The sequence below is a fragment of the Melanostigma gelatinosum genome (assembly GCF_949748355.1).
Source record: "Melanostigma gelatinosum genome assembly, chromosome: 4".
In the NCBI taxonomy this organism is placed as follows: domain Eukaryota; kingdom Metazoa; phylum Chordata; class Actinopteri; order Perciformes; family Zoarcidae; genus Melanostigma; species Melanostigma gelatinosum.
This window is the reverse complement of record NC_136637.1, coordinates 18475467-18497382: the sequence shown is the minus strand read 5'-3', so window position 1 is coordinate 18497382 and position 21916 is coordinate 18475467. Positions and strand designations below refer to the sequence as shown.

General features: G+C 42.3%; 1 protein-coding gene across 1 annotated transcript in view; it reads left to right on the top strand.

Moving 5' to 3' along the window:
- LOC306775968 (carboxyl-terminal PDZ ligand of neuronal nitric oxide synthase protein-like) overlaps positions 1 to 17980 on the top strand; it is a gene marked incomplete at its 5' end in the record, with an annotated part of 115665 nt that extends 97685 nt beyond the window's left edge. Inside the window, 3 exons of the mRNA XM_079266557.1 lie at positions 10499 to 10695; positions 10821 to 10945; positions 13307 to 17980. Coding sequence (XP_079122683.1) covers positions 10499 to 10695; positions 10821 to 10945; positions 13307 to 13967 — 983 coding nt within the window. The 3' untranslated portion in view covers positions 13968 to 17980. The remainder of the gene's footprint in view (positions 1 to 10498; positions 10696 to 10820; positions 10946 to 13306) is intronic.
- Positions 17981 to 21916: the final 3936 nt, after the last annotated feature.

Here is a 21916-nt window from a genome sequence, read left to right as displayed (position 1 = left end):
TTGTCTCTGTCACACACTGCGGCCTCCTCCCTCCTCTCAGCATGAAGTAATTGTCTGATGGGGCTTGTCGTTGCCATCTGAGAGCCACGTATGCCAACCGGTCCCTGCAAGCAGAGCAGGCTTTTGGTGACTCGCATCGATTTCCCCGTCTCGGGCGTGTGTTGTTGAAACTGGGGTTAACAACTGCGACAGCTTGGGAGCGTCGCAAATCAATACACTTCTTTACAAGCTCAGTCTGTCACCTGCAGGGACACGCTTGCGCAAGCGTGGACTCAGCCAGCTGTTGTCTGACACACCTACACATACTTGGTTATGTCGGGTTTCAGTCTTTAAGGAGTTTGGGTGAACAGATTGCGACTTGGTGCCTTTTTCAAAAACGTCATGCTGAACACAAACACGGGAACCATGACGTTTTTAAGGGCGGAACGCGTTTGTTTCTTCACTGATCGGGTCAGTCACATGACCTCAATCCAACTGATGTTGTGTTTCACTGCTGAACACCAAAAAGCTTCCGTCGTGTACAAGTCAAAACTTTAGTTCGTCACATATTAATACATAATACATGTTCTGGAAAATCAACAGATATATTGTTAATGCATACAATAACCATACATCCAAAAATCCAATATTGCTGTAAAACAGTCCTGCTAATTGATTTCCAACATTCCCACAGAGATTTTAACGGGTTAGCTACCATGATATAACCGGTATGGCAAAATGTTTTCGTCTCACGCTACATATATGAAACCTCATACTTATCTTTTAATTTCAGATACAAAGGGCTGAAGTAAGTAAGTACATAAAGCCTTATTGATATAAAAATGAATACAGTAAAAATATATTGCACTATAAAACAGTGAGGGACAGACTCAACTAAAACGAACCTAAACATAAAACAGGGATGGAGATCTATAAAACAGACTATAAAGACAGTCCATAAAGTAAATGTGTTTGGGGAAGCTGAATCCAAAAGGTTTGGGGCTAAAAGAGCGAAGGCTGCGAAGATGAATCTTAAAAACAGCTGCAATGCCCCCACCACCGCCTGGTGACCAAGCTGTGTTCGGAAAAGTATTGCCAGTGAGAGGCTGTGTCCACATAGTGCTGTTTTCGACGACATTATGCCTCCGAGAGCAGCCAACAACCCCCCCGAGTTTGACCCGACGTGTACCACACATCCAGGGCGACGTATTAACTAAGTGTGCCCTTGTGCTGGTGAGGAGTAGCCTGAGCTTGTTTTGTTGATGCGAAGTCGTGCTGACAGAGACGTGAGGAGGTGGTGGGTCACGTATAAACGAACACTCACAAACACACCGTGGCAGTGGTGAAATTAATGAGCGTGTCTGCGCCAGGAGAGCGGAGGGAATAAAGGACTTTAAAAAGCCGAGCTATTAATCCTCTCACCTCGGCATTAACGATCAGAGTCAAACAGGAGTCCATCAAACAGCCCAGATTCACCCTGAGAAGAGAACAATCTTAGAGCGTTTATATTAGTGTGTGCTTCAGCATCTACAGCATCCCTTACCCAACTTGCATTTGTCAGCTTTCAGCGTAATTCTAGGGCTGAAACAATTAGCTGATGAATTAAGATGGAGAGAAAATGTACAATTTTGATGATCAAATCATTGTTTATGTCATTTATCAAGCAAAAATGCCAAAACATTTGCTGGGTTTTCTGTTATATGTCATTGTAGATTGAATATATTGTGGTTTTGAACAAAATAAGCATTTGAGGCCCTCAACTTGATGGATTATGAAGTAGTTTAAAGCATTTTTCAAGCTTTTTGACATGTCATAGACTCATATCAACAATAGTTTAATTAACAGATGAATCCTTTATGAAAGTAATTCTTAGTTTCAACCCATGTGCACTTTGTGTCTCTCCAGCGTAAACACAGTCTGCTGTTGTTTACTGGTTGCTGCCCTCTAAAGCGTTACAGTCACAATCCCTGACCGCATTCTACTATCAGATCATCGGATTTGAACTGGCGACCTTCCGCTCACATCTCTAACCCTTTGGCTGCCACTGCAGACTTAGATAAGACCTTTTTCTTGGAGGCGCTTTTCTTGCGTTTGCCTCAACATTCGCACAAATATGCATGCACATTTGGAGGCAGCGGGGACTTGAGAAAAGCTGCCCTCGTGCTCTGACTAGATTTCTGCTTTGATGTTCCCGTGGTGCAGTGCTAGAGGCCGTGCTGAGCGGGCGGCTCGGCATTGCACGTGATCTGGAACATGTGGAGCTCCAGATGTGAAGGTCTAAAAGAGCCAAGTGGTCTTGAATCCCGTCTCAGCCACGTCTGTCTGTCTGCTGCCTGTCTTGTCCCGTTTCTCCTCTTTTTACGCAGCTTCCTTTGTGTTTCTGCATAAATGAGCTGACAAAAGAAAGTTGACAACATACAAGCGTTTCATTTTAAATGGAGGTGAATGTCAGCATCAACCTGAAAGAGAACAACAACTGAAGGAGAAAGACTAGAGATGCCTTTGATCCTTTGATTACTTTTAGCTCTTAGTCAGTAATATTTAAACTTGCCGAGTGCTTGAAGTGCTTAAAGAGACACGTTGAAGCTCCATGTGTTTACTCTGTCTCGTTAGGAACAAACTCCGATTGACAGTGTTGAACACGTAAAGAATTGAACGTTTCCATCGATCCGTTATCTGTAACCGCTAATCCTTCACAGGGTCAATCCCAGCTGACACCCTGGACGGGTAGCCGGACAATCACAGGGCTGACTTATAGAGACAGACAACCATTCACGCTCACATTCACATCTTCGGGCAATTTAGAATGAACCTGTTGGACGAAGCCGGAGAACCCGAAGATAAAACCCTAATAAACCCTAATAAAATTCTAATCCTAAAATCCTGAATTCACCCTCTGGAAAACCCGGTGTTGGCAGCATGATTTCACTTCTTTTTTTTTTTTTCTTTTTTTTTTTACAAACATCCTTACAAGGATCACTGTACTACTACAAAACCACGCAGACACAAAGAGAATCAGAAAAGAGAAAGGCGGAGAGAGACGCAATGTTTTCCTGCAGCCTCATTTATGGCAACATGTGAGTCTCAGACGCTCACACTCGAGGGAACCTTGGGGTCAGACAGACAGCGATTTGGCAAATGGCTGAATGAATTATTGATCCGATGACTTCGACAGGGAGGAGACTCGAGGCACCCGAACATGTCTGGTTACAACCGTGCAGCATGTCGTTTGCTGTCTCCTTGTGCTCTGCCCTGTTTTCCTGGCTGAGCGTAACCGGAGTTTTAGATCATGTTGTTTTAGCTCAGTTATGACGTTTGATGTATTTCATTATTTTCTGATACGGTTTCGTTATTTACTGCTTCTAGTTTGGTCAGTAGTTTCCCAGAATGTGTGTGAACGTGTTCCAGCAAGTGGAGTGAACTCATGCCATGTGGTTGTGGGGTTTTCACAGGCATGTGGAGAGTGTATAAGTATAAGAGAGCAGGCATTCCCAGCTGAGAAAAAAACAACGTGCGCTCCCTTTCATTAGTACATGGCGTGTGCTGTGGCTGCAATGCATTGTGGTCTGTCTGATGAGGCCGCAGTGAGTAGAGGATGACGCACTGCAGGCTGGATTGATGCTGTTCTGCTAAGAAAAGCAATGTGCCTGGACCAAAATGCAACACATTTAACACCAAATACACACAGTACCGAAGAAAGAAAATTGTTTCGTGGCAGAGATCTGTGTGTCAAACCCTGCAGCCTCTCTGGCTGACGATCTGAGGTGCCCTCGAGATGATTTGAAGGCAAAAGGCTGCCGCAGTAATTGCTCTTCTACTGAACAGTCAGGGCAGGTTGACTCACCTCATCCTATTTCCAAGAATGTAATCAGTATTGGATTCAGAGGAGATTATGTGGGATCATTCGTTGCATGGTCTAAATTCTATAGCAGAGCTTCATTGGTATTATCATGGAGGCTTTGACAGTTTTGGTGCCATGTAGTCTAAACACTGCTCCTGCCAATAACAACAGAGGTGTAGTTTGTGGAAAGGTTACTTGAGGTAGAGGAGGAAAAAATAGAAGAAGAGAAGGAGACAAATCCGTTTTGTTAATGGAACTTCTGTCTCCCCGTGAGACTGCGGAGGCTCAGCCTGTCACGACAAGACAGATGCTGGCTGATGTTTTTGCAGATGGAATTCGACGTTTGCTGCCCGGCCGTGTTTACGTTGAGGTAGCGCCTGTTTTAAATAGAGGAGGGCAGGTCGGCTGTGACACAAGAGGCAGAGACAGGTCAGCTTTCTAGATGGAGCCTGAGTCATCTGCAGAGCTCGTAGTTTCCTCCTGTGCTGTCGGTTCCTCCTGATGCGCCACTAAGTGCAGGAGGAAAAAGCGAATTTGGCGACTAAGATTAGATAAAACTGTAATGATGTCCGGGGGGGGGGGGAATTAGTCTGGAAAGCATGCTGTAGATAAGATGGAGACAGAGAACTGAAGACAATACAACTGAAACAACTGCACATTGACAATCATGCAGGAGATAAATACATCAGATGGCATCTTCATTTCAAGATGTGTTCGATCTATGTTTGTTAGATTTATTAGATTTGTTAGATTTTTACTTTTTCTACTATCCAAGCAGATAGGAGGGAAAACACACACTAATGCAGGCATCATTTTAAATCAGGACTTAATGTTTGTTTAAAGAGAGGTCTAAATTAAATCTCTCCATTTTAAAATAGTTTTCTAATTTGCTGCAACATGATTTAAATGAGGTAAACTATGATTTAATCAGGTTTAAAAATTGTTGGTGTAACCCATCCTTAGAAAAACGTTTTTTCACACTGATCTTCAATATTAAGAGTTTCCTGTGTTCAGAAAGTCATGAATGTTACATCTGATCCTCCATAAAATTGGAGGCGAAATCGAGACGGGGCCCACTTCCCAAGTAGAAAATGACTAAGAGCCGGCACAAAGTGATGATGTGACCGGCAGCGTGTCAGTCAGAGTTCAGTCTACTAAATCAGAAACTTCTTCCATTAATCCGGTCCTGCATACGGTCCCTCATCAGTCTGAGGAAGCCCCCTACCAGAGCCCAACCACTTTAATCATTCATGTTATAATGAACCTGGGTAACAAAATCTTTGTGTGTTCGAGTGAGTGTGTTTAAGGTCACTCATCCTCTCTGCCCGGCACTTGTCTCTCACATATTCTGCCTTTGGCGTCTCTGATGCAGCCGTCTTTTGCAAACCAGAACACCATTATTACAATAATTATCTTTCACATGTGTCCCCATATACACATACATGGTCTCGTCATCCATGTTGACTCAACACTTCATTATTCACCTCGGAAACTGTAGTTGACAAAACGATCTCAATTCAAAGGACAAAGGTTGCTCACCGTTTTAAGAGCTCCAGACCTTTGCATCGACGATATTACAGATTTCTGACTTCTGAAGAAGTCTGAGTGTGTTTGTAGACGTGCAGGGCTCAGTGTGCGTTAGCTCCGTCTCAGTGGCAGAAGTGGGTTACCCTCGGCTAAGAACAAAGCTAAGAGTTTGACACTTTGATGGGCGACGCCAAAGCCGAGCCAAGCTAATTACAACCTCGCGTTGGCTGCCTGGCAGAGCCGAGTCGAAGTCACAGACAGAGAGGGCGTTTGGAGCTTATTTGGCCAATTACCGTGCGAGTCCTCATTATTCTTTATTAGCAGAGAGAAAATGACCCTGGAGTGAAAAACATACACATTGTAGCTGCAGCTGTTGATGACAGAGAGGCATTGGTGTTCGAGCAGGGTATACATTTTGTTCTACTTCGTAAAGGTCAGCTGCTCTGCTGGTTCACCTCTTGCAGAGACGACCCCTTAACTATGCCTTTTAAGACTTGCTTTACCCAGTCCCGGTTTTGTCCATGACAAAGAAAAAGCACATCGAGAAAACAACAAAAAAAAGTCTCATTTACACCCAATTTTGTTTCTTCATATTTTAGAGCACACAAGTTCAAACGCAGTAACAGAACAGATCAAATTATAATTGTGCTGTCGGATTAATATCGATGTTCCTTCTGGGGGTAGATTTTGCAATCTAGTTCGTGTTGCAGAAGGTTGCGTTATCATCTCAGTTGATTCAGCGTGCCCGACCGCTGCTGGTACATGAGTGGGAGTGAGAGCCCTCTTCTTTAGCTTTGTAAACCATTTTGTTTTGTGCCCCTAAAATCACTCTTTTCACTGCTTATGTTTCTCTGCACTGCTTATTCTGCAGGGTGACTGATTACATGGGATGAGATTACTGGAATTGAACAGGAAATGTGAGAGTTTGGAGGGATTACACACTAAAAAACAGCCTTGCCGACTCTGGCGAATGCAGTTAATCCACAGAAGCTCCAGAAGAAAGGCGGAGTGAAGGATGAATGACAATTATTGCAAAACACTTCTGGCGTGTTTGTAATTAAAAGATAACCGAACACACAAAATAACAGACACTAAAACGCATACTGTAATCTGCTGTTCCACAGTCTTGCAGAAGTAAGGAAACAGGGTGCAGACGTTCTCTGGAGTGATCGTCTCTTTGGCCTTTACGTTCACTCTGATTAAAGGATTCTTTTGTTCAGGAAATGATGCCCATGGCACCGAAATCTAAACTTCTGTCTCAAAGCTGTGCGGGGTTTTTTGAATTGTACAAAGATACTGTGTTCCATGAAAGGGACAGGTGCATGCTGGTGTTCTGAAAAACAACAGGAAGGCAGTTATTGTAGTTTGGTCCACTGATTTGGCCCCAATTAAGGTACTTAAGATGCTAATTCTCAATTATAAGTCAGTGCTGAAATCTCGAGGATATCATTATTTCCAATGTCGATGAACATCAATGAACCCACTTAGGAATCATATCAAAATGGCGCTTCTTTTATCTCCTGAACTTGACAATCATCAGGTTTTTATAAGTTGTATTCAGTTTCAAAATAATCCAGTGATAGCTGTCATCCATGTCATATAGGAAGTACTGAAAGCTAATTTGGCATACTTTCAATGATGCCAATTTGCCAAAATGTGAACCTGTAGATTTAAAAAACAGGGCTCAGTGTCAGACACTGAAAACCCCTCCAGTGTATACGAATACCGGCAGTTCTTATGCAAGAGCTTTTATTTAACATGTTTTTATTGTTATTTATTTACATTATTAACACTTGTTTTCTTGTTGTACGATCTGCTCTTCCACAGTCAAAAGTCTAATTGACTGATTTCAATATGCATGTTGGTATTTTCTAAGTGTTTTTCAAACTTACTGCACACTCAGACGGTGTGTATCTTCGGTATATACAATGAAACTTGGACACCGGGCTGTTTTAGTGGTTTTAAAAACCTTTCATCAGGTGAATGCTTAATTTAATTCACAGTGATTGCTGCGTTTAAAACTGAATGTGTGACAGACCGTGCTAAATTACGCACGTCATTGCTTGATTTAGAACAGTCTTCATTGGAAAATTTCCTCTGCTTAAGTGGCAGTGCGGGAGATGTAACAATTATTTTCACTTTAATGCTTCAGTAGGCAAGAAAAGCCACCTGTTTCGCAATCCTAACTCACAATGGGGCTGCTGCACAGAGGGCCATCTCCACTAATTGGGAGGACAACGATGAAAGGGATAGTTTGGTTGTTTTGAAGTGAGGTAGTATGAGGTACTTATACATAGTCAGTGTATTACCTAGAGGAAGATGATGGTCGACACACTTGCAGCTTGGAGAAGCAGGCAGGAGTTGTTGCACCCACCTCACACCTGTATCTCTCCCATCATTATCAAATGAAGGCAAAAAGCCAGTGGTACCACTGCCGTATCATCATCTTCCTCCTGTGTAATTCGCTGCAACTTCAATATCAGTGGTGTTGTCCATTGTCCAACGTCCCCTCCTTCACTGCAACTCACTTTGGTGGGGACGAACTGACCTCCAGTCACTGTGGGTATTCTGCAATTTGCACGCAGCACTTTACTCTACAGACTTTGAGAAAACACCATATCTGCATTCGTTTCGAGTATACTGACGCCTTGAGAGGAAAGAGCTTGAAAGCTGGCTAAGAGACCATCCAGCAGAGAAGTGGTCATAAATAGTGATGTGTGTAAATGAGCCAGACTGAGACACCTGGGCTCATTTCCAAATCGCTAATTTCATCTTTCCAGCAGCATGGGATGCCAGATGACCTGTTAAGAGAAAAAGCAGCCAAACAGTAAATGTTTAGAACTATAGAAGAGTTTCCAACACCACATTGTTAGGCATGTTACATACACATCTTCCCCTTCAGGTGTCCTTCATAATACCCTCTCCTATGTCCTACGTTACAATGTCCATCCATTACCTTTACATTAGGATTTAAAGTGGAGGAACATGTGGCCTTGTGTGCTGAATGAGGATGTTTCATAGCCTGTGCAATGTGAAGCCATTGATCCTGAGATCAGTCGATGACCTCGGTGTACAGTCAGTACACCTTGAATGAAGCCCTAACGTGTAAATTAGGTGCCTCTTGAGTCACAGTAACAAATGGACAATAAGGTTTTTACGTCTACTGTCCGCTCAATGAGTTCCGTTAGCTAAACTGTTAGCTCAAAAACTGAAATAATCCAATTAAAACCAGCCGATTGAACATTTTAAGTTTCATCACTGAAAACATAACTTGCTAACAGAAGAGAAGTGTCAAACCATTTTGCGCATTATAATGACGCATGTGAGACGCCAACTTTTAACCAACAGAAACTGCAGAGACATGTGGCTAGCAATGCTAATACGAGCTAATAGCTGTGCTAGCTGACAGGTAAGAGAATCAATTCGCAGCCAAATGTAAATACAGTATTTATTTTCATAGCACATAGTATTGGGTTTAATAAAATAATAACATATAGCAAAAAGGCAAAACATTAAGAAGACACCACAGCGACCAGAAAGTGATGCAGCAAAATATGTGATTCTAGAAGTGGGGATGTGAAGAGTGCTTGCAAGGCTAGTTGTTAAACTACTGTAGCTGGCGAGCTAACAGCTAGCATGCTAGCCACCTCAAAGAAAAGTCAGTCACATTAACTCTATGAGGTTATTTCAGATTTTTCCAGAATGGGTCATTTCAATAAGGAGTCATCAAAATGGGGGCTCTCCAAGATATCTAGGTTGCTTACTGTCAGTTAGCGGTTTTTGCTTCAAACTCCTGGATGTATTTTTCTAAATGGACTAACTGGATCATATCTCATCTTACCCACGTCCAATGCAGTCCTTTACATTTTGTAATGCAGTGCAATTTCACAGAAGAGTAATAGCACAGAGGCCGTCTTCATACATGCATCAGTACTGTGTGAAAAAAAGAAGAAGCTGCAGTGACACAGTGGGGATGCAAACGCAATATTCTTTATATTATAAGATAGCAAAACAACACAAAGACACACAATCTACGATATAATTACATTCATTGCAAGATCAACTGCTGTTTCACTTTGCACCTCTCTGTTGTAGCAATCGATTTGATGACTTCCATTAATAAGTGCCTGCATGTTGCGGCCTGTAGAATAAATGTACAGCTCTCTCTCCCTCTCTCCCCCTCCCTCCCTCCTTGAAGTTACTCTAAATGCCCTCTGTATCACATTGATCCATAACATATCATTTCCTCTGGCCTCTGGCTAATATGCTTTTGTAGATCTCTTGATTGGTACAGCAAGTGAAATGCTTGTATGTGCAAAGTGAAGTTAAGGTCGGCTGCTTCAACCTCGTTTGATCTGATTACAATGGGCCATATTTTCCTCTACATTAATCTGGCCAAGACAAATGTACCTTTCAGATACGACTTGTCTTCTTCTAGGAAGACATGGATCAGCTGCATTTTAAGCTCAATAATTTGCAACTTTAGAGGTGAAATGATCTGAAATCTGATACTTCTGTCTCATTTAATGCCTTCCGAGAAACATTTTCTCTCCAAGAGGTAAGATCTTCTATCTTAAGTGGATTCACCTGAGCTCCCCTTTTATGTTTGACTGTTTCTGATCCTGCATTTTGGTCACCTTCCGCTTTATTTCCATTGGTGGTGTTTCTATGTATGTGCATGTGTCATTGCAAATTCCTTACGTTTTGTTGTATATATTATTCTGTGATTATGACATGCAATATTACTGCACTGCCTCTGGCCCCAAATTCATTGTATGCATTCTCATTAAATGAAACATGATGTGATGATGAGCCAGAGGGACATGACGCGGTCACTTAAAGGAATACTCCACTAAAACATATCAAATACTCACTCCCCTTTAGGCTGATGGGGCCTTTAAAGGTTTGTAGATTGGTTCATTTGTGGAGGACAGCGGCTGTATTTTCAGTGGAGTATTCCTTTCACTTTCCTTCAAGATCTGATTGTTTGCATCTCATTCTCAAAGCAAACATCCCATTTGTGTTGTCCAATGCTTCAGCGTCAGCAGCTTTTCAACATGTGCCGTTAAAAGCAGAAGCACATTTTCTGTCAAGTCCTGTTCTGTGTTTACGTAATCCTTCCTTTCTCCGGTTTCTCTCCTTTTTTCACAGTTGATCAAAGCATGTTTGAGAACTCCATTGCCCAGCAGCAGAGTCCTCAGACCTCTAGGTCGGGCCAGCCCTCAGCCTGGCGCTCCCCAGCGTCAGCCAATCACAACCTGAGCTCCGGCTCTGTCGACTCTCCTTCCTCTGGTGGCCAACAGAGGCTTAAAAACGCCATTAATCTGGGCAAGGCTGTCGGCGCAAAGGTGAGCACAGCACAAGCAGCAGTTCTCCTCTTCTCCTCTTGATATTTGGGTTGTAATGTTAATTTGAATGTATTTAGTGTTGCATCAGTGAAGTAGATTTCTGTCTTTCTGTATTTTTCATTGAGGTCAACGACTTGTTAAGAAGAAAGGAGCCCAGTCACCTCGGAGACATCGGGGTCACTGAGGTCAACAAGAACGTTGATGCGGTGTGGAGCTGTATGGACCAACTCAACCAGACCACTGCAAACAGGTACACACACACACATCTCCTCTGTATGTGCGCGTTGTGAAGAAAGTACGTGATCCGTTAGAATTCATCCTCTTCTAAACTTAATCTCAACCCTAAACCTGAACCTAAGATCATCTTAAATGAATTTGCAAACTTGTGCCTCAGAGACCTCACTGATGAAATGTATCATTTTGTAGCACTTTTGTAGCGTATGTATTTATTTTTAGGGTGAATATGTAAAATTCACAGAACTTTTCACTTGTTCAATTGAATGATATAACCACTGGTAGACATTATCTTATTGTGGGCAAAAATATAGAATTACCTGTGCTGAGAGAAGTGTCTATCACTGTATATTATAGCTTGCAGAAAAGATGAATGATTTAAGATTTTCCCTGTGAAATGTGGTTTGAATTAATCATGACACATTTCCTGTGAGATGTCTGAAACTTTTCAGCTTCTTGTACAGTCAAAACGTAAATGCCTTTTTATGAATTGTGTATTCGTGACCTGCTTACATGCGCACACATACATTCCAGGTTGTTTCTGTGTGTTTGTATTTGGGGATTTGTTCCAGAAAGCATTGATCCGTTTCTCTCTCCTGAAGATCGATCAAGCAGAAGTCATTTCCAGCAATGTGAATAGATTAAGTTTCATTTACCGGTGATGATGCGTGAGGATTATTTTACTGGTTCGGACGAGTGGAGCTGAGAGATAGTTTAGCTCATGACGGACTGACTGTTGAAACCTGGATGCAAGCGATGCAGTGGACTCTTTTTTTTTTTTTTCTTCTTTTTTTTTTGAATCAACTGAAAATGAAAGGCGCATGACCTCATCTATCACTTATCTTTGAATTGATTCCAGTATCTGATGGTTAATGACATTATCAGAGATTTGGATGCATGGAATTCAGGAAAAATCAATATGAGAGAGGTTAGAAGCCAAAACGTACCCGTAAAGATCCTCCCCCATTAGATATCAATCGTCGTACTGGAAAAGAGGATAAAGGTTTCAAGACTAAGCAGTATACAAAGATTAATACAGATGTTCAAATTACATAGACGTTGAAGTTGAGATGCCTTACAATAAAATCCATGAAGTGTTATTAAACTTATACTTAAAGTCCTCTTCGGATGTTTTTAACGTTGCACAAGACGAGCAGCTGATGCTCCATCCCACTGCCCCGTAACTTCTCCCAGTTAACGGCACAACAGACGGTGAAGTCTGTGTTGTTCGTATAAGAACGTGCACCAATCCAGCATGATTGAAAATACCATCTTAGTGATGACAGTGACCCGGGAACTGAGGTAAACATACCCAGCCCAAAGCAGCATTTTAGAGAAAATACATCCATAGTGACGGACTAAAAATATATCCAGATTTTGACTGCCCAAGACGTAGTTTCCGTGGTATTTCTCATTTAGTATTTGAGGTAAGAATTGCGGAAATCATTGATTTATTGCAGTAACACCATCATTTTGTCGCGGATTTTAGTATCTAATGGCCTGAGAAAGGGAGATAGACCCCCTACTACACACACACACACACACACACACACGCGCACACACACACACACACACACACACCAGCCTATTGTTCAAACACATGGAGCTGAGAGCTGACTTTCTGTGTTCTTCACATTCTCAGACTGCACAGCAGTGCTCATTGAAATCAATTGTCTTTGAGTGCATCCCCGTCAGCTCCGATGAACGATCATATATCCATCCATTATCTTCCGCTTATCTAAATCTGCCGGAGGCCAACACCCACTGGGGACGTGTTTGCCTTTGTTCCAAGTATACCGACATAGCTCTCACTTTGGTTGTACATGGACATGATGGCTAGTTGCAACGACCCTGGTACCCTCCACACAGGGCTCCTGCCTTCTCCAAATCTTTAAAAAACATGTAGGATAGGCAAACCTCCATGAAGCCTCGACCAGCCCTGCGAGGGTAAAGAGCTCTCCTGGGTCTGAGTTTTTGAAAAGTCCGATTTCTTTGAAAATCGGTCGAAACGTCCTTTCCAGCATCCTCGAATGAACTTTTCCAGGAAGGCTGAGCAGTGTGATACCCCAGATAATTGGAGTCTTCCCCCCGAGACTTCAAACTCTGCCTCCTCCACGGAGGAGTTGCTGGTCGGGTTCAGGAGTTCTCCAAGGTGCTCTGTCCAAATGTAGAAAACAGATGGTGGTACATTTTTGAAAACAGAACAAGGTTAATAAGACCTCATAACACTTAAACGCAGCATGTGTACCAGTACCAGAACTTTTGGTGGGACAGTACTTACTTCTGACCTCCGTTTAACTAATTGCCTCTATGTCTCTCGCTTTCTCCTCCTTTCCCCATCACTCTCCACCTCCCAATTTATCCTCTCCTCCTCCAGTCACATCTCCGCCTTTGACTCCTTCCCCCGGCTGGACCCTCCACCCCCATCGGGGAAGAAGCGCCTCCCTCGGGCGCTGAAGACCACACAGGACATGATGATCTCCTCTGACCCCGTGGTCTCCTCTCCGGACCCTGCTGAGTCATCCTCCTTCCTTTCTTCTCCCGACAAGGCTCCCCTCATCGCCGAGGAGGAGCTGAAGAACAGCGAGGAGCGGCAGCGGGGCGAGAAGGAGGACGAGGGATCGGAGGAGCTCACGTTGCCTCCAGGCCCAGCAGAGAAGAAAGTTGTTGCTGATTGTTGGGCGACGAAAGGAAGCAACGGCAAAGTCGTTGAAGTGGTAGGTGAAGAAGAAGATGTAGTGGAAAACGGGAGCACTGTGGGAGGCGAAGAGGAGCATCAGCCCCAGCTGCAGCACTCTGTGCCAGACCTCATCAACAAAGATCCCCCCCCGGAGCCCAGAGCTAAGCCCTGCGACGTCTGGCAGAAGGCATCCGGGCCGGACTCCCGACTGGCCTCCACACCCTGCTCGGGGAAAACTTCCTGCCGCATCAGCGTGGGCGAGGATTTCCCGCTGGGGAACGGAGCCCCCTGCAGTAAAGGCACCGGAAGGAGCACTGATGATTCAGAGTCCCACCCGGACCTGCTGTCGTTTGAGTAACGAGCACAACCCGAGTCAGATACCAGTCCAGTATGTCTCAAAAGGTTTGAATGTTTTGCTCTTAATTCCAACGTGAGCGGCTCAAGGGGTGACTCAAACAGACTGATGATACGTACTGTGGATCAAACATTCCCTGCCACTTTGAAATACTTAACTCTCCCTGCTCCAGGGTATGCTTTAAGAAAGGGGAACACGGGCTTCCGGGAATCCGGGCAGGGGCCGGATGTGTTGCTTTTTTTAATTTGACTTTTTTGCATCTTTTTAGATGTGTGCATGGGTTTGAATGTCGTGTACAATGTGGCCCTCCAACATAGCTGAGAGACACTACCAGCTTCTCCCTGATGATAGGAACACAGAGCTGACCAGCACCAGATAATGAAGGAGTAGCAACAGAGAGAAAACGTGTTGGAGGTAAGGGTTCCTTACGGTGCAGTGAGAATTCAAATATTTACATTTCAACCATAGAACACATGACTATTAAGGAATAGAATTGTATCATCATAGTCTTATTTATCATGTTTTAGCTCTTCCAAGGTTTTATAACGTGTCATGTCTGCTTTAACAATGCAATAATACCAGATAATGCAATAATGAATGTAATCAATGTGATGAAATATCCCTTTAAATGGGCTGAAAATGTAAAATCCCGTTAACGAATAACTGGCGATCATAAAAAAACAACTTCATTCTTCCTTCTTCCTGAAAAAGTTAAACGTTAGAACTATCTTTAAAAAAAAGATGTATGGGTTGTTCTATTATTTATCAGCATTATTATATTATCATGCCATTGATTTCCAGACACTTTGTTGCCATTTAAAGGGATATTTGTTTCATGATTGTCACTTTGTAGTCCATACAAAAGCTGCTACAATGAAACCAATTACAAACCGCAACTAACATGTGTCATATAGAAATGTAATTTGCATTTGATATCATTAGAACACTAAGTCTGAGCATCATTTTCATCAGTGTAATCGTGTTTCCAGTGTGGAAACGAGCGGGAGAGGCTGAAGGAATGCGGACGTGTTAGAGATGGACTGTTTTTTTGGGGGGAGTTCGCTTTCAGTTCAGTCATCACAAAATATCCCGCAGAGTTTGTCAGGACTGGAAGCCTTTTGACCCGTAGCTTCATTCATATTACATCACTTCTGACCCCTTTTTGGAGTTTTAGATCTTGTCTCATGCTGCACAAGGCCTTTGGCATGGACTGTGACCCTTAAAGGGACCCTTTAAAGCTCTGGCAGCAAGAAACTGAGTATTTCTTTTGCGAAAATACATCATAATCACCACTATTGAAACTTGACCTGTTGACCCCAGGTAGTGTACGTTTGCAACCGTTAAAAATTCTCTCATCTTAAATCTTTAATTCGGCAAATATTAAACAAAACCGAGCAACCAGACTGAGGTTATTTACATGTGTGTATCGCTGGTCCAAGATGAGAATGGCTTCCAGTCTTCCTTTGTCTGGCTGAACTTAAAGTAGACTCTTATTACACCCCCGAAAAAAAAACTGACAGCGAGTCGGGATGAAAGGACGGATGAGCGGACGGGCGGCATGTGGAGGGCGGGCTGGTGAAACGTTGTTTTTGAGCAGAAGACAGAGGAGATAATGAGCTGTCAACAGAGAGAGATGAAGGCGGTGTATTTTATTCAAGCACATCATTAAGTGACAGACCAAAGACATGAATTAGCAGCTCAGTCAGAAAGTGTTTGTTTTTGTCTTATTGTTACTGTGTGGGGAAAGAAATAAGCAATAATTCATACAGAAGATTTTATTTTCACTTCTTCTACTAAGGAAAAAGTTAAAAACCAAAAGTTGAAGCATTTTAAACAATTTAATAGCAATTCACATCTTGTTTAAGATCTCTAGACTCTCCTGACTCAGTCAGATGTGTTCAGCTGCTCAAAGGTGAGCTGACACTAACGGGGAAATAACCTGCTTTTGATTCAGTCCATATGCTGCAACTTCATCACTGTGTCACCGAAGGATCAGGCTGCAATGGTTGTTTGAGCACGATCAAAGTTACACTATTATCTGAGCGTCTGACACGTATGGAAAGCAAGCTTGCAGATGCCGAATCCAGACCCTAAAAATAACCCGATTTTCTAAAAGATATCCTCAAGTGGCCTCTATAAGTGACCGCTGTGTCCTTGCAGGGATTTCCTGACTTCAAAAAAAGGGCAATAAATTTCCCAGAAGACACCGAGACAGACACAGGGCCGGCTGTAGCTGCGGTCAGGTCGTGCCCGGCAGAATGAGAGGAATGTGGAGCTGCACTGCTAGAGAAAGGAAGCTTTGTCTCTCTGTCTGTCTCCTGTCTCTTTCTTACATACTGCAAATGTCCCCATTTACTTTTAAAGCAGAAGCAAAACAGCTGGCACCCACAGGACAAACCACATTACAAAAAAAAAGATTTTCCTTAACTGCTGTGTCGAGCAATCCTCAAACCTTTTACTGCGTTTCTATCTTCAACTTTAAAAGAGTTTAATTTGATTTAGATGCAGTCAGGACGTTGGAATGCACAGAGTGCCTGTTTGTGGAAACGCACGCTGCTGTTGAATTTTTCAAACGTCATATCTCCACTGTGTTGGGGTGGCAGATGTTTCAGCGGTGGATATCTCCAAAACAATTCACTTTGCTGGATAAGACCTCAGTGGGAATATTTAGAGGTTTGGGCGATCTGTCCCTTCAGGGGGAACGAGTTTAATGATCTTATTCAAATAAATGCAGTGAAGCAACCAAAAGTAGAGACCTAAACTAAATGATCTGATACTGATAATCACCAAAACGTAACTAATCACCCATATTGTTTTTTAAAATCTTTTTGATGTCTCAGTACAAATTAAAATTACTTGAACACCTGGTTTCAAATAATTTCACACCATTAAATATTAATTAATGACAACAATCAAAGTAAAAAATAAAAGTGTTATTTAGTGAGAGTTTGATGCTCAAACGCTCTGGTTTGATCACATTTGATTGACGGTGCTCGCAATATTGCTAATTCCTGATTGGTGCATGGAAATACATGACATCACCTTTGTTTCAACTGAGTCCACTTTAAAGCAGTGAGAAACACAAATACAGGATTCTCTCATTGAAAAGAAATGTTCGGTTCACGGTGGATCCCCATCACACGAAATCTCTTTTCATGGCCTTAAAGCGTGTTTTTATCTCTTTTGAATCTTCGATATATATTTTACTGTGGTTATTCAGATGATTGCTACACACCTGGAGGATCCAGGTATCGGAGAGGTTTTGACCGAACCGACCAAAACCAAACGCGCATACTTCCCGCCTGACGACAGCTGCGTATATTTAGTCCGACGGTAAAAGCAATAAGATGAGATGAAGGGTTGCTCAGAGGGCGTCGGACTGTCTGAAATGCTTTGTTTCTTCCCTTTCAGCAAAGTGTAAAGACAAGAAGCTAAATGCATTTTTGAGACAATCGGAGCAGCTCTATTCAGTTCTCGTGCATATTTTAAGAACCACTAAAGTCGATTTGTATTGTATTTTCTGATGAAGGAACAGTGGTGTACATTTTATGGAAATATTCTATTGCTCTTTTTTTTTTTTTACAATCTCTGTGAATATGCAAATTGGGTCTTGCTCTAACAAATGAAGGAAAGTGATTTATTTTGATATTCAGTCATAGAATGTAGTTATGGCAAGCTGTGTTATTTAGTTGCCTCGGTTAATTTGATAAAAGAAAAAGAAAAAACGGTCCAGCTTTCTATGTTGAATCTTGTGTGTTTGTCTTTGTGAAGCCAGTCGACATCATTTCAGCGATTGTGATGAATGAAGGAAGTTAAGCACTGCACACAAAGGCACAGACGGAAGGCAAACCCGGGACTTTCTATCGATCTATACTCTAAAAGTGCTGCAAATTAAATCTTTAACTATTTATCCATGATGCAAATATGCTACAGAAATCAAAGTGAATGAATATTTGTTTTTTGTTTTATCTTCCTAATGTATCTGTTTTTAAAGTGGGGATGTAATAACTCCTGTAATGACTGTAATCATTTTAAACAAAAAAAAAATAGACCTAATCATGATTTGTTTCGTGGTGTGTGTTTGTGTGTCTTTTTAAAGATGAATGTCACTTTTTTTATTTTTGCTCTGCGTAGAAAAAGCCTCTCTCCATTTATTCCGGGCATATCCTGTTTTTCATGCGTTTCCTTCGTCTCGTTCCTGCGACGACAGCAGCCAGACTCCCACTCAGCCCCACCAGTACACTTCCTGTTTTGACGAAGCTGATGTCCTTGACAGTTATTTTGCCATCGGAGTCTGTGTGAGTCTTCAGTACAGATGGGCCCTTGTGTGTCCTGCCTCTGTTTGATAGATCGTCTGTTTTTAGAGAACCAAACGCAGAGAGACGGCGGTGGCTGGGATTCAAGAGTGGAAGCTGCTCTGATGTTTAATTCATCTGCGTTGGGCCTTATTCATGGAAATCTGCGTGTCGCCGGCCTCGTGTTTGTTGGTGTGTCGAGATGAGCCGAAGCCCGTCAGGAATAAGATGGAGGAAGAATCCAAGAATGTAGACGACTGCATGATGAGGCTGTTTTATTTACCCTACTTCCACATCAGTGGTGTAAACAGCCAATCAGCAAAGACACACAGGTCTTGTCACTGTTAAATAATTCAAACATGATGCATTTATTCATTCTTTACAAAGGAATCTAGGCTTCTTTGCATACTAAATCACCAAGTTTGGGGCACAGTTAGAAGGCTGGATGAAGTTTGTGCAGCCTAACATTGTTTAAAGAATTTGGCTTATTTGTGAGAAGTTCCCCAGAACTGAAAGTCACACTTACCCAAATTTAGCCAAAGATTCTGCAGCAGACAAGAGGTTTAAAGGGATACTCCAGAGATTTAGTAATGACGTCCACAAGGTTGAGAGACAGATTTATAAAATACAAAAAGGAGGATCAAAATCAAAGCATCGGGTGCCGAAATGTCCTGACTTTTAGTCCCTAGCGTGAGTCAAGCTCCAGGGACACTGGATCCTTCATTTCCCATCATGCACCTCAACAGCATCTTTCATTAGACCCTTCCTGACAAGTCAATGCTCAAGACTTTCAAACTCCAGTTCGTACCACAAAACACAAAAGTTCTGTTTTCAAGTCAAAACCAACATAACCCCGATGACATCACTATGACGTCATCGGGGTTATTGACTCAAACTTTGGAAAAGTCTCTTCAGAAACCTAAAAGATATGTTTTCTGGCCGAGTAGTACTGATCATGACGAGTAAACTGAACTTCATGTGTACAATCTGTAGAGTTCAATGAGCACAGACTTTATAAACGATATTGATCTGTGAGTTCTGTAAAGAAGTCTGTGTGTATTCTAACATTTTTAATATCCTATTTTTTTCATAGTTTTTCATATGCATTTTTTAGATGTACATTTGTCCCAGTATGACGCCGTGCTGAACACCTTTTACCTGGTTTAACAAATCCTGAAAGAGGACCTGCACCTTGTCCTCCAAACAAGATCCAGTGTGGAACTTAAGGCCCCGAAAACACTTGGACTGGCTCTGTAAGATACTTTGTAAGGCGTAAGTACATTCTTCTTCATGCTCCAAGACGTGTTGTTGTTGATGTCATAGTGATATTTATACGAGTACCAAGCAGAGAGTGATCTGAAAGCAACATTAGCTCTTCGATGAGCTGTTTTCAGAGCAGGGGGAAAATGTTCTTTGTGGCTGTGAGAAATAGCCGCCATATTGAGTGTGAGGCTCTGTCTGAGTTTATCTATGCAATGTATATTTAATACTTGTATTATGTTATGAGACAGCAAGCTCGCAATGTATATTTAATACTTGTATTATGTTATGAGACAGCAAGCTCTCTCTCTCTCTCTCCCCCCCCCCCCCCCCCCTCCAACATGCTGTCTGCCACCCAGACAGAGCGAAGGAGTCTGCTCACCAGATGTGAGTTTACTTCAGGTTGCTCCCTGACCTGCGGTGCTGCTCATCAATTAAGATTGTTTTGGTGAGTTTTCTAGTTTTGGAATATATACAGTCGATATCTCCAAAATTAGGCAACTCGCACCAAAACAGTCTAGATTGACAAAGAGCACTAAAGGTGAGAGGAATTATATGTATTTTTGGGGTGAACTGTCCCATCAAGCATGTCTAAGTTATGACTGTTGTTGGGTAACTGTAATTATTACTGTGTGTAAACAAAGCCAAAACGTTCCTTTATTTATTCATGAATGCATGGATAAATCTGTGTGTTTCAGAGTTATAGCATTTATGTTGCCTAGATTTAGAAGGAACCATCCAATTAAGCAAACTAATGTTTTCAGCCTTACATTTTGTAATTATCCTTTAGTTTGCATCATTATGAAGTTTAATCAACAGTCAGGCCATATATGGCCACCATTTTACATATTTTACTCCCTTCGAGCTACCTAACTGACGTTCGTGTTAGTTGTGTCAGTGAGCTAGTTCTGTTTGCTACGTAACAGTTATATTTCTATTCTATGATATTTCTACCACACATACACACATCCATGTTTGTCGCCCTCCCAGTCTCCCTCTCTCTCTCTCTCTCGCTCTCTCGCTCTCTCGCTCTCTCGCTCTCTCGCTCTCTCTCTCTCTCGCTCTCTCTCTCTCTCTCTCACTCTCATATATACGGGCAGCACTCTTGACCCTCAAGAGTTTGCTGCCTGAAGTTCCTATCGGGTTTATTGATCGTCATGGGGAAAGATTGCGGCCCTGTGTTAGTGTGTGTGTGTGTGTGACAACCCCGAGAGCCAATCTAGCACCTCAATCCAGCCTCATCCACACACTACAAGCACAATCCAATCATTGAAGCTGCTGCTGATAGCTGACAACAACAATCACGTGTTCTACCAAAGCCTGGGAAAGCAATTCAATTTGTACCAACTATAAACAAAACCGGGGGAATAAGCGACAAAACAGCACAAAGCAGTGTATCTGCCATAATAATACAAAATAAATACCTGCCTTTGATCGGTTGGCAGGAGTTTATTAAGATCGTAAAGCAGAAGCACCATTCTAAATCAGTATTTGTAATCTTTTGTAATTTGTTGATGCAAGCGAGACACACAATAATTTAACAAATGACTATGTAGAAATGGAACATTTGATGTCTGGATTCAGAAAATAAGACTAGAAGATGGAAATGTTCTCTGCATCTACCTTGTCTATTATTATTTTTTATAGAAAACCTCCATCACCTCCATAGAATCACCCGATCTTCTTTTAAGGCTATAGTGTACATGAAGTCTGAAGAAAAACTATAATTAAACCCGCAGCAGGCATGGCATCGAGGCCACCAATAATCTTTTTAATGGTTTTGTTTTCCTATTAATGCTTACATGTTATGTTTGTGTGTTGCTGCCTTTTGTTTGCCTCTGGCTCAGATCCAGTGGAAGTGTCAGGAGTCCCTCTGGTTTCTTTTTTCTCCGTCTTCCTCCTCCTCTCGTCCTGTCTGCCTCCCTCTATCTCTCAGACAGTAATTGCTCCCGTCTCTCACAGCCCAAGTGTTCCTGCTTGACTTTGACTTTTGTTTTTTTGTTCATGCATGGCTGACCAAGACACAGTGTCAGTCTTCAGGAAAAAGGGTATGCTCTGTACATCTAATTTACAGCCTCCTCTGTCCTTACCTCATCCATCCATCTGTCATACACGGGCCTATTGCAGCCTCTCAAAGCCCAGACGGGGCCTCCTTTATGGGAGGAGGCTGTCAAAAGAAAGCCCTCCAAACAGGATGGGAGTGGTGGGATGTGCAGACAGACAGACAATCAGACAGACAGGCTGTTAACTGAGGCAACATTACATCTCTCTGTGCAATGAAACAGGCCACAGGGGCTTTACTGCAAAAACTGTTATTTTAACAGGCCATTAAATGTTTTAAACTACTTAAAGCTTGTTTTTTCTTCGGGGAAGACAAACAGAAACGTGTCAGTTCAG